The 13738-nt window shown below is 39.6% G+C and overlaps 1 protein-coding gene across 1 annotated transcript; it reads left to right on the top strand.

Annotated features, from left to right (window-relative positions):
* Positions 1-552: 552 nt before the first annotated feature.
* On the top strand, positions 553-13483 carry tp73 (tumor protein p73). The gene is made up of 12 exons (XM_054775607.1): positions 553-727; positions 1421-1666; positions 7538-7724; positions 8175-8290; positions 8617-8726; positions 9064-9206; positions 9335-9423; positions 9574-9701; positions 9817-9971; positions 10379-10511; positions 11444-11537; positions 11929-13483. Exons 1-12 carry the CDS (start codon positions 707-709, stop codon positions 12328-12330), a joined length of 1824 nt encoding a protein of 607 aa, XP_054631582.1. The 5' UTR covers positions 553-706; the 3' UTR covers positions 12331-13483.
* The last annotated feature ends 255 nt before the right edge of the window (positions 13484-13738 follow it).

The raw sequence follows: 13738 nt of genomic DNA, 5'->3' as shown, positions 1-13738 counted from the left end.
AGGACAAGCCACGATCAGAGGAGTGAATGCACGAGTCACTTAATTTCTTGTGTCCAATCTCATAAGTTGATCATTAAAATTCAAGCGAAATTTGAACTTTGAGAGTGTTTAAACAACAGAGAAATGTGATCAAATGTTAATGTCTGTCTGAGAAAAGTTTATGGTGAGGGTTTTACAGCTTTAAAACATATCTAATAATTGTATAAAAACATAGTTGGCTACTTCGCAGATTCCACTTATTTGGCTATTTTGGGAACACTGTACAGGGATCTGAACTTTGAACGTCATAATATCAAAATTCTTTCTCACTCTTTTTTAGACACACACATGCACACAAACTTACACAGGCCCAGACAGTGTTTACTTAGTGCAGGCCTTCACAAAGTGTTTTGCAGCATGTGTGTACATGCGCCTCAGCATTGCAGTCTATGTCCAGGCATGCCATAATTAGAATGCAGTACAATTTTTTGGGTTCCCGTCCTTCTTTCCCGCTCTCTTCTCTCTTGTCTCAGTCTGTTTCTCTCTCTCTCTACACACAGCAGTCCTCACCTTTGTCCTGCCTCTATATATGTGTAAATGTGTGTGAGAGACAGAGGGTGAGTGGTGTGTCGTGTCCACTGATGCACACCTCACTTGAACTCTGCTTTATTTGGATATCTATGACTGAAGTGTTAACACATGAGACTAGAATTTTAACTCGTAGAGGATGTACTACGTGAAAAAGAAGGTAAATACTCTGTGTTTAAAAGTTTTTTGTGTGATTTTAGAGCGGTTTGCATGTGAGCATGTGTTTTTAACAGTTATTCCCATATCAGTGTTCTTGTAAGGTTCACACTTGCACAATGCAAAGATTGATACTATTTTCATATATTTGATGCTGTTTGTTTTTTTCTTGTTGATGCACTTTGATTTTTTTTTGACAGAAAGTAATTGATTTTGATGAACTCAATGAATATGGATAATTAACTAAATTAAAACATTTCTATGATCCTGTGCTCATCTTGAAAAGGGGCCTGATGGTGTGTGTGTTAACTTTGACAAGTGTGTCATCACCCACGCGCCTCAGAGCAACAAATCTTCCCTCTCCTCACAGCAGAGAGAACAGTAGGAGGATGGCGGGCAATTACACAGCGCAGATTACCCTGTAACCAGATGGACCCAAGGTGGCTGCTGTGTAGATGATGCTGCAACCAACACTCACTGACATACAAAATTTATTTTTCCATGCTTTATGGTTACTGTATATCGCCAAGTATGTAATTTTTAGAAAAGTATACACTTACACCTGGACAATGACCTTCACATTGCACAGTGTAACCCGACCTCCCAAGCTGCTCTGTCTCCAGCATCTCTACCTGCTTTCATCTCTCTCCTCCCTCTTCACTGCCCTCATCCTCTCCTCTGCTCTTCTCTCACCCAGTCCCAGTACAACTTGCTCAGCAGCAGCATGGAGAGCCTGGGGAGCAGGGCCAGGCCCGCCAGCCCCTACAGCTCCGAGAACGCCTCTTCAGCCGTGCCCACCCCTTCACCTTACTCCCAGCCCAACTCCACCTTCGAGGGCCTGTCTCCTGCTCCGGCCATCCCCTCCAACACCGACTATCCCGGACCGCATGTCTTCCAGGTGTCCTTCCAGCAGTCTAGCACCGCCAAGTCAGCCACATGGACAGTGAGTACACTCAATAAGCCTTGGTATGCAGTCATCATCTTTTTTCCCCTCTCCATGATTAGCCACCATGCACCCACATACACATGGACGCTTGCTAGGACACCCCTTGCATGCACTCACGGTAGCACATGTGCAGGCTTGTCCGAGCTGTGCAAGAGAAAGTAACGAATCATTCAGTGATTCATCTATTCTGCTTTATTGCAAGTCAAATCTAATGTAGGGAATGCAACTTTGACTCACATTTCACATTTTTTTATTGCATGAAGCACATGGTTGAATGTTTGCACTCCGGCATTTTTATAGTACGAGTCAATTATTTTTACTTTATTGCCGGATTTACTTAGTTAACTTATTTATCATATCATTAAACTACATGAATACAATAATGCATTTGGTTTAAAATTTCTGGAAAGTAGCAGTTTAGTAATGACAATGATACTTACTCCAGATATGTATTTGACTTTAAAAAAATGAATGTGAGTGCTGACTTTGTGGTAGTATTATGCCATGATAACTATAACAAATTACCACTGCCAGTCCTAGTAGTTGTTATCCATCAAACTTAGGAGGAACAATGCAGTCTAAAAGAGTAAAAAAAATTTAGAAAAAAAATACACATGCTTTTGTAACATTACCTCAAACTTTACCTTATTGCACAAACAAGTCATCAAATGGCTTTACATCGTGGTGATTGCTTTTTGTACCAAAACAGGAAGTGGGGCCTCATGTTGTGATCCTGTAAATAGATGTACACCCTAGCCCCCAAACACACACACAAACACACGGCCTGTGCTCCCAGCTCCCATGAACTTTTGTGAAAAGATGTCACCTCCGACGATCACACATTTGACCTCCTGCAAAAGAGAAACTACACTTCCATCACTCAACATGTGTGGGTGAATGCGTGTGTACCTGTTTGAGGGGCTCATCCGTGTTTGCTGGAGGTAACCATGCATGGTGGGCTTTTTCACATAGCTCTCAGTGATGTAAGAAGATCCCTCAGTGGTGTGACCTTTGACCTATGGCTTTTATTCCGCTGTCTTGTTCTTCCTCCGGCTCTGACACACTTAAACCTGTCAACTCTGGCGCCTTAAGTTTAAGTGTAACCTCTCCCCCTTGTGTTCAGATGAAGACCATTTTCACAATCACAGTTTAAAGGGCTAAAACAAAGATGAGGACAAAAGATGGGGGGAAAAAAAATTTGCTGAGAATATACTGCACAGTTATGAATTTCTCTGTCTAAAACTTGTTACAGCCTGTTTAATGAGATGCTTTGTTTTCTGCCTTTCAGTTTAACTGGTCTTCATGCCATCTATGACGTTATAAGTGTGGATTTCCCAGTAATTGTGATGAAGAAAAAACAATCCATTGAAAAAAGCAGACTACTGTGTATTTCTGTATACTGTATTTCAGCTTGAATTTTCCAGTGTGAAATCCATTTGTCTGAGGTTTTTAGGTCATTCAAGCTTTTGTTATAAAGGAGTGAGAGTTGTCTTTTACAGGTGAAGATAATGATGATGAGGCAGTAGAAAAAGAAACCTGTCACTATTCATATGCCTCTGTGCCAAGGCTGATTTGAAAAATAGAAAGACTGCAGACAACTTGCAGCCTTAATTAAATTGCCTTGAATGCTTTGTTTTTTACTTTATTATAAGATTGATGCAGTGGCAACTCAACATACAGTTCATATGACAACATGTGGTCTTATATATGCATGCAGAATTAAACTTTTATTGCTGTTAATATATGCAGAACACACAATGCACGCAACTGTTTTCACAAGAAAAGCATGTTGATAAGACATGACTGTAATGCAATCTTGAAAAGTGAGACACTAAAGATGTCAGATAATGCTCCAATTTTTAAAAATGTGATCATCATGTGACATCATCATGAATGTAATTGAATTAGTCATAAAAGTTAGCTAGTAATAAAGAATCACAAAAGTTAACTTGTGTTTTCAAGTCCTGTGAAGAACGGCCTTATAAGCATTATTGTCTAGTACACAAAATATTTTAGGTTCTTTTCAAGTATGCCGTTATGTGTGCTCCTCACATTCATGTATGCGAAGCTGGATGGAGGTTTTGTTTACTCAAAATAACTGCGCATCACCCATGAAATCCACCCTTCTCAAGTTGTCAGCTCAATGAGTGATGCAAGGCTTGGTTTGCGTCCATTAGAGGATGCCGTAGGAAGAGAAAAAAACATTCTGCTAATTTCCGACTCCTCATCCTGCAGCGTATTACTAATAACGGGTCAGAGACTCTGCCACCTTCTTGACCCGTGAAGCTGATTCCAAGGCTCACAAGCAGCAAAGTGTCACTACGATTCCCACCATAAGCGCTGATTTTTAAATTTGTGTGTCTTTTAGTACAGTATGGAGTGTGTCCGTGTGTGTGTGTGTGTGTGTGTGTATGTGTGCGTGTGCATGTCTCATGTGTGTTTGGGTTGGTTGTGGGGGGTTGTGATGTGTAGACGGTGCAAGCTCCTGCATGCATTGCAAGGTGGCCTGTCAGAACTGCTCTTCCCAGCTATTAGCTTCTCTCAGATAGGACACAGGTCCCAACATGCCCCGTGCAATGCATCTTTCTTTTCTTTTTCAACGAGCATCCTCTGAAGCCTGAACATCTCTACTGATGCTCTGTTGACAATGTCTCAGGGCTCACATATATCAATCTTTGGATTTATTTATTTGTTTTTCTATCTGTCTATCTATCTTATCCTTCCTTTCTTCGTTCCATACATCCAGCCACAAATCTATTGGGTAGTGGTCTTCCTATAAATACCATTTTGATTGAATTTTGAATAACGCCTCATCAAATATGATTTACTTACTTAATCTTTATCTCAGGGTAGTATAATACAGTATATAGTACTGAACAACTATTTAGTTGAAAATGTCCCTATGAGGGCCACCACATTATTCCCCAGTTCATTACCAGCATGGCTGTATTAAAAATTTGGGGAATTAGGTGACTTCTCGCCGGGCAAGCTGTTTCTTGCATACATGGATGGCGATCAAGCAATTATCACTCTGTTTCCAGGGACCTGTTTAGACCTGCCTCCAGTGGACCACAATGTAGTGACAGAAAGATGGTCTGCTTCCAAAAAGAGGATGCAATAACATTTTATAGAACACTGAAATCTCAATTGAAAATTGCTTAATACTACTACTATTACTGTTCTTTTATGGATTTATTTACATGCAAAACGAAGAAAGTGGCCCTTGGTGATTGGTAAATTTCCTTCTCACCCTCCTTATTCAATCAGTCACATCATCTTTGTCTTTTGCCACCTGAGCTGAAGTCAAGTTGATCCATCACTCAGCATCTCCTGTCTCAACAGGAAGTGTTATTTTATTAATGCTGATCTTCACTTTAAGCAATGATGCAGGCCAATTCATGTGTTGTTGCTGCATGTGTACCTCTGTCTGCGTGGTGGACAAGTCGAGACACTTCCAATGGTATCTGATTGCTGGAAGACAAATATATATTGGAACTTTTTCATGCAGGGGCGTAGTGCCAAATTCTACTAAAATGCTACTAACTACAAATTCTACAACTAACCTTTCTTTGCAATAAAACTTTGTAAGCATTTAGCGGCCTTATTTTAGTTTTCTTTCCCTCTCCTGGCTCTTCTGTCTCCTCTGGCAGCCAGATTTTTTTTCCTTGCGGGGGACATGATGCTGGGTCACTCAGAGCACACTGTGTACGAATGAGTTGCTTAGTAACAAGCCGCAATAGCAACCCTTAAAGCAACCTTTACCATTGTCAACTCTTTAAAAGCAAATTAGCCACCAAAAACCTGAAAATATAACTTGTACCTCTAAAGTCCAGAGATGGAATAGTACCTTTATTAAATTAAACCACGACCAATCAGAGATATACAGTGGTATGAAAAAGTGTTTGCCCCATTCCTGATGTTGTATTTTTTTTGCACGTCACACTTGAATGTTTCAGATCATCAAACAAATTTACATATTAGTCAATGACAACACAACTGTACACAAAATGCAGTTTTTAAATAAAAACTTTTTATCATTAAGGGAGAAAAAAAAAAAACCTACATGGTCCTGAATTGAGACCTATCAGTATGGGAAAGATTATAAAGCCATTTCTAAAGCTTTGGGACTCCAGTGAATCAGATTGAGAGCCATTATCCACAAATGGCGAAAACATGGAACAGTTGTGAACCTTCCCAGGAATGGCCGGCCAACCAAAATTACCGTCAACAGCGCAGTGACGACTCATCTAAGAGGTCACAAAAGACCCCACAAGAACATCCAAAGAACTGCAGGCCTCACTTGCCTCAGTTAAGGCCAGTGTTCATGACTGAACCATAAGAAAGACACTGGGCAAAAACTACCTGCAAGTCAGAGTTCGAAGACAAAAACCACTGCTGAACAAAAAAAACATTAGGGCTCGTCTCAATTTTGCCAGAAAAAATCTTGATGATCCCCAAGATCTTTGCGATAATGCTCTAATGTCTGACGAGACAAAAGTTGAACTTTTTGTAAGGTCTGTGTGCCATTGCAACTGGCATAAAAGCAACGGCACATTTCAGAAAAAGAACATCATACCAACAGTAAAATATGGTGGTGGTAGGGTGATGGTCTGGCACTGTTTTGCTGCTTCAAGACCTGGAAGACTTGCTGTAATAAATGGAACAATGAATTCTGCTGTTTACCAAAAAATCCTGAAGGAGAATGTCCAGCCATCTGTTTGTGACCTCAAGCTGAAACCAACTTGGTTTTTGCAGTAGGACAATGATCCAAAACACACCAGCAAGTCCACCTCTGAATGGCTGAAGAAAAACAAAAGAGGACTTTGGAGTGGCCTCGTCAAAGTCCTGACCTGAATCCTACTGAGATGCTGTGGCATATTAATGCTCGAAAACCGTCCAATGTGGCCGAGTTGCCACAATTCTGCAAAGATGAGTGGGCCAAAATTCCTCCACAGCGCTGTAAGAGACTCATTGCAATTTATCGCAAACGCTTGATTGCAGTTGTTGCTGCAAAGGGTGACCCAACCAGTTATTAGGTTTAGGGGGCAATCACTTTTTCACACACAGCCATGTAGGTTTGGATATTTTTCTCCCCTAATAATAAAAGTAATTTAATTTAATTTAAAAACTGCATTTTGTGTTCAGTTGTGCTGTCATTGACTAATATTTAAATTAGTTTGATGATCTGAAACATTTAAGTGTGACAAACATGCAAAAAAATAAGTAAGCAGTAAGAGGGCAAATGCTTTTTCACACCGCTGTATGCTGTGATGGAACCACTCACATGAAGTACAGGTACAAGATGTTGTGACCATTGGGGGAAATCCAAATATTATATAAATTTTTATGTAGTATACTTAAAAAATAATAACGATAATTCATGGTATGTTGGGGCCGTTGAAACTTGTCAGGATAAGCTGAGTGTGTGTGTTGGGGGGCTGCTGTTACGGAGTGCATAGGCATTTTCATTGCAATTGTGTATGCCTGTGTGTGTGAGAGAGAGAGACTGTAGTGCGTGCATTTCTAATGTTTTAGTGTCACAACAAGCAATATGATCTGTTGTCAAGAACAAAAAAATTACTTCAGAATGGTAAAACTTATTTTGTATAATTTGGGAGAAAATTGGCTGTAAGCTACATGTATTTGTATGAAGCACGCACACTGATATGCAGTACATATATGAAAGTTTTCTTATCACTTGGATCATACTTTGGAGAACATTTATTATTAAGTTCAATGCATATGTAGTTCGTGTTTATTTACAACGGCGTCAACTTTCTTTATAGTCATTTCTGTGCACATGCATGCAGCACACACAACTTTTTTTTCATTATTTTCTCCCCTTGTGCATATTCTTTTCTCCCCCAGTACTCTCCTCTGCTGAAAAAGCTCTACTGTCAGATTGCCAAGACATGCCCCATCCAGATCAAGCTGTCCTCCTCCCCTCCCCATGGCAGCATCTTAAGAGCGATGCCTGTCTTCAAGAAGGCGGAGCATGTCACAGAAGTGGTGAAGCGTTGCCCCAACCATGAGCTAGGACGGGATTTTAATGACGGTAGTGTCACCTAACCCCTTTTAAAGTTCAAATGATTAGTTGTACTATGACTATGATATGTGCTGCCTTTCCATTGTTTTTTATTTATTTATTTATTTGTACATCAAAAACATTGTAAAAAAAGGAAACAACACAATTTATAAACAGTTAAAATCATACAGATAAATGAAGCAATAACAAAAGATCAAAAAACAGGAATGATTTATCAATGATCGGACTCTACTCAAGATGCCAATTGACTTCATGGTTTTTTTACAGACCAGATCAATGTGGAATTTCTAGCGGAAGATCATTCATGTAAATTAAAAAAGGAGGGGTCCAAGAATTGAACCGTGTGGAACCCCACACATTATCCTAGCTCTTTCCATTGTTTTCATTCAGATACAAAAACTAGGGATGGTTCAACCAACTACATCTACAACTTTGATTTTACTGGGTCTTTACTTATAGGCCAAGTAGCCCCAGCCAGTCATCTTATCCGAGTGGAGGGGAATAACCTCTGCCAGTATGTGGATGATTCCGTAACAGGCCGCCAGAGCGTCTTTGTCCCCTATGAGACTCCACAGGTGGGTGCTTCTTATTCACACACACATGATGTCTCAAGAACCGTTTCATATTTGGAAGATTTTATCTATTATCCAGAGAAGGTTTGACCATTAGGGACATCATTACATCAATGCAAAACTCAATATTAATCAAATGTAAGTCAACTTGAGTCCCATTTTTTGAGAAGCCTGTCTTAGGTCCACAGAAATACTGAATGTGTGTGTTTCAAATGGTTATTTAACCAAAAGCAACCTAATTTTAAAGAAAAACGTGAACTACAACCTTGCCCTTTGATGGTAGACCGCCAACATTCCAACACAAGGTTGTTTGTTATTGTACGATGCAGGTGGGGACAGAGTTTACCACCATCTTGTACAACTTCATGTGCAATAGCAGCTGTGTGGGCGGAATGAACAGGAGACCCATCCTCATCATCATTACATTGGAAACAAGAGAGTGAGTCATCATTGCACATATGTCAACATTTCAATATATCTTCAGATAAAAATTACTTGTTTTATTTTATTTTTCATGTAATTATATTTAATGGTATTTAATTTTATTTCCCACACATATTTTTTTTACACAGTGAGCGGAACATGCTATTTAAATGTAATTGACTGTGTTGAATAGACATACAATATCAGCTGCATTGACTATCTCGATATACTATCATGTTATGGCAATCTTAGACACTACATCAATTTTAATTGTTGGTATTAAATACAGTATGTGTCTGCTAATCAACTAAGCTTTTGTTATTTTAACTACTACTGTTGTAACACCCCTTCAGTGGACAAGTGCTGGGTCGAAGGTCATTTGAAGGGAGGATATGTGCGTGTCCTGGCCGAGATCGTAAAGCGGATGAGGACCACTTCAGGGAACAGCAAGCTCTGAATGAGAGTGTGGCAAAGAATGGCACTGTCAACAAGCGCAGTAAGTACTGTGCTTTTACAACTACAGCAGGTTTATATATTAATATATCACTGTTTGTTGTCACTTTAAGTGTTTGACACTGTAGAATATGTTGAAACTATTACTACATGTGCATCTGTCATTCACAGATTTCAAACAGAGCCCAGCGAATATTCCCAGCCCAAATGTTAACATAAGGAAGCGGCGGCATGGAGATGAGGAGATTTACTATATTCCTGTAAGAGGCTTTTATTATTTACATTGATTGACCATTGCTGTTTGGGTAACTATTTGGAGACAAAGCTGTCAAACGCTATTGCTTTTAGAGCCGATAACAAATATGAAACGGCTTTCCTAACAAATATGTTATATAACACTTTGTGTGCAGGTACGTGGTCGAGAAAATTTTGAACTGCTGATGAGGATTAAGGACAGTCTGGAGCTGGTGGAGCTGGTCCCACAGCCACTTGTGGACACCTACAGGCAACAAACGCAACAGCAGCTGCTACACAGACCGTAAGTCACTGTGATGCACTGACAATAGCGTGCATGCTTGAATGATATGGCTTGAAAAAATCTATGTGATTTTTGACATTCGTCTAATAATCCAATCTTCAACTTGTTTCTCTAGGAGCCACATAGCAACTCCCTCCTCTTATGCTCCCCTTTCAAATATGAACAAGCTCCATTCCCTTGGAGGCCTCAGTAAATCACCCACAGTCAACCACCTGGCAGGGCAGCAGCACCAACAACACTCCACAGCCTCCACCCCCATAGCCCATATGGGTGAGTATCTATCAGTATGATTTTTGTATACAGATTAAGATAATATTAAAATATTAATATTTAATATTAAAATTAAGATATTGTTGCGTGCCATGCCTTTATGATACAGTCAATGGACAAACATATTGCTAAATCTACTAAGTGGAAAGTAGAGAAGTGAAATAATTAACGCCATTGCTCCTCCCACCTGTTCTTCATGCTAACCGCCACTTTGGACATAAGAAATATGTAGAAATACTTAAAATAATCCACAAAATCAGGAAAGTTGCAATAAGGCATTGTATAATGCAGTGAAGGCACATGGTAAACAGGCAGAAACCCAAATGCTGTAGTGCAGTGTGCCCATATAGTGTAAAATGATTCTTTATAGTTCATAAGTTTATTTAAAAAAACTTCCTTTCTTCTAGGCCACAACATGGTCAACAGCCACCACGTGCAGTCTAACGGTGACATTAATGGTGGCCACAGCAGTCAGACATTATTGTCTGCTTCACACTGCAGTCCACCCCCTCCGTATAACCCTGACCCCAACCTTGTCAGGTACCTCACCCTCCAATGACACTTCTTAATTGCTCTGTATAAGACAGTCAGATTAAATGAGTTATACTGATGTAATGAAAACAGCTACTTTGCTCAGCCACATGTGTGAAATCGGCAAATTGAGATTTGGACAATGGTTGAGTGCTGCAAATGCATTGTAGCAGGTCACAGCAATCACGGCTGGTGTCAATTATATAAACTACTGGTGAATTGGCAATGGGGATGCCATGCTTTGCATGTAACAACTGAACTGGAAAAGAGGGGTTGTGTGATTAAAGTACTGTATGTTACGTCAGTAAAGCTGAGACAGTTTTATGGGTGGACAGTGGTGCTGCCCTATGCAGCATATACAAGTGTATGTTTATATGCATCACATATGGCTGCCTTTGATGACAGCCACCAAAAAACACATTTGCAAAGAAACTGTCATTCCGACATGAAATAGTTCCAATCAGATGAGTTACTGACTTGGTTTACTTGTGCAGCCAAGCTGCATGAGTTTGTGATTTCCACTACTTTGCTCCAAGAGACTTTCTTATGAACTGGAAATGCATGCTATTCAAAAAGCAGCACTGTGATCTTGTATACTACCATAAACCTACTCAAAATGCAGAGCATTTTCTTTAAAAGAAGTTGTCATTGTTTATGTTCTATTTTATTTGACACTTGTGTTCATTTTTCTGAGATCATGTATCAATGCACTAATGTTAATACCGTGGACTTTTAATACCAGTTTTTCCACCACTGTATGTTGCCAATACGTTTATATTTTATGTATTTATAATAAAGGATTTTCACCAAAGCAAGAATGGCCTAATGAATCATTAATATATGAGCGCGTGTATGATTTCTGTCAAGATGATCAGTTGAGACTTGTTGTGTCTCGCTTGGTATTGAACAAATTAAGCAGTGCTGCTTTTGTCCCCATACAGTTTTCTAACCAGTCTGGGCTGCCAAAACTTCATTGAGTACTTCACCTCGCAAGGTCTTCAAACTATCTACCATCTACAGACACTCTCTGTGGAGGTAATAATTCTGCTCTTCTAAATGAGGTCCAATTATTCTCTTGTGGGATTAATAAATTATGTCTTGGTCTGATCATTTTTCCTGGTCACTGCCACTTGTTACTAACAAAATTAATGGGCCACAATGATTTGTGCTCCCAAATCCACCAAAAAAAATTGATGTACATCATGCCCGCTCTACTGTTCGGCCCACATAACAGAATGGAAAAGAAGAACTGGCATGATCACATATTAGGGAAATTACTCAATAAACAGCACTATAAGTGCCATCTGCTGTATTTGGTTGGGCACCGCACTCCTTGCTCCTAATGCATAGTCATAGTATAAGTCATCCTCAAATTGTAAATATCACATTTTAACACATTTCCACTGTCTAACTGCTTTTTCTTCAGGAATTAGGTGCACTTAAGATACCAGAGCAGACCCGCTTAGCCATCTGGCGAGGTCTCCAGGACATGAAACAAGGCGCTTCCGTCCAGCCGCCGGCCTCCTCTCACCACCACGACTATCACAGCCAGCAGCTTCTACGCTCCAGCAACAACATGGCCGCCTCCGCCGTGGCCACCATCGGGGCCGCCGGTGGGGAACTGCAACGTCAGCGCGTGATGGAGGCTGTGCACTTTCGCGTCCGCCACACTATTACCATACCCAACAGGTCGGGTGTCGTAGGGACGACGGGGATGGCGGCAGCGACTGATGAGTGGGCTGACTTTGGTTTTGACATGCCTGACTGCAAGGTGTCACGCAGCAAGCACTCAATTAAGGAGGAATTCATGGAAAGAGATGTTCACTGAGAACTAATAAAAATACCTCAATTGTTTTCTCAACAAACATTTTTAAAGACTAGGTAATAGATCTACTGGAGCTTTAAATCCCTGATTATAGTGTTGTTGTCATCCTTTAGTCAGGAATTTAGCATAGATTGAATGTGGGACAATCCAATAAGGTCAATGCCTCTTCTTACCCAATCAAGACTCAAAAGGACATTTTCAGATACCATTACATTGTCAAGGCAATGCTACAGTACCCTCTGTCTGGACAATTCTTTGTAGAGATGGCACATCTTTTGTGCTTGGATACAAACAATTTGTTCTCAGCTGAATATTTATTATCATTCCAGGTTCCCTGGCCTTTCAAAATGTATATACTGTATCTTTGGTGTTGCTAAAAAAAAAAAAAGGGGGGGGGGGTAATGTTTAAACTAGAGTTGTAATTAATTGGAGTGTGCTAAATCAACCCACAACATAACTTCGATGAATATATCTAATGGCTATGGTGATGTGTTAAATATGTCATTGGCATTGTTCTTGGTGTGTATTTGTAAGGATCGTCATGCAATAGCAGAACTTGCATCCATATATTGTTCCATCTGTGAAATAATGTTAAATGTGACCAAAACATTTCATACCGGTCGAGAACATGAATGACAACAGTATTACATCTGAATAGCAGTTATGTAATCAGAGTTACTAGTAGTTCATTGTAAATAGCATCACTGTTCACCATGAATTGAGTCAAAACAGTAGCATTTTCAGCCTTGCAGGGCGAGGTCTTCCTATGTTGATTCTTGATGATGAGAGGCTACTAAGTATCTTAATGGCACTTGTTTGTGTATATTAAATTTTTTGTTGATAATTATTATTATTATGGTGCACTTCTAATGATAATGTCAGTTCCAATATTGTTCCAATGCAGAAGCAGAATTGTATCTATTTTTTATTGTTGTTGTAGTCATATATGGACGCATACATTTTAACTCACCACGAGTTAAATGTGCGTATGATCAGTATTACACTTTACAATGTACATAATAATTACTGTGTTTTGATATTCTCGTTTCTGTTGGTGTAAACATTATTATCTATTGCCGTTTGTAACTGCTCAATCGTGTCTAAAATTAGATTCAGTGTTTTTCTTGTACAAATGTTGATACATTTGTGATGTAGTTTCTCACCACACCACAAAAATGTTTACTAATTATTGCTGTTTTTCGAATGCCATTAAAATTGGTATTGAATAAATCAGAGGAAATAATGACTTAATAATTTTATAATCATTTAATTTACTGAAATTACATTGCTTCCACGACCAGTCAAGAGTGTACCACTCTAGCCCAAAGAAAGCTACAATAGCAACATACCCGCAACACAATTGTGGACAGGCGGTATAGCAAATAGATGAACATTGCTTCCGTTCGTGTGA

Source organism: Dunckerocampus dactyliophorus, chromosome 1 (assembly GCF_027744805.1).
Source record: "Dunckerocampus dactyliophorus isolate RoL2022-P2 chromosome 1, RoL_Ddac_1.1, whole genome shotgun sequence".
Classification (NCBI taxonomy): Eukaryota; Metazoa; Chordata; class Actinopteri; order Syngnathiformes; family Syngnathidae; genus Dunckerocampus; species Dunckerocampus dactyliophorus.
The sequence above is the reverse complement of the archived record's forward strand: the minus strand, read 5'-3'. Positions and strand labels throughout refer to the sequence as shown.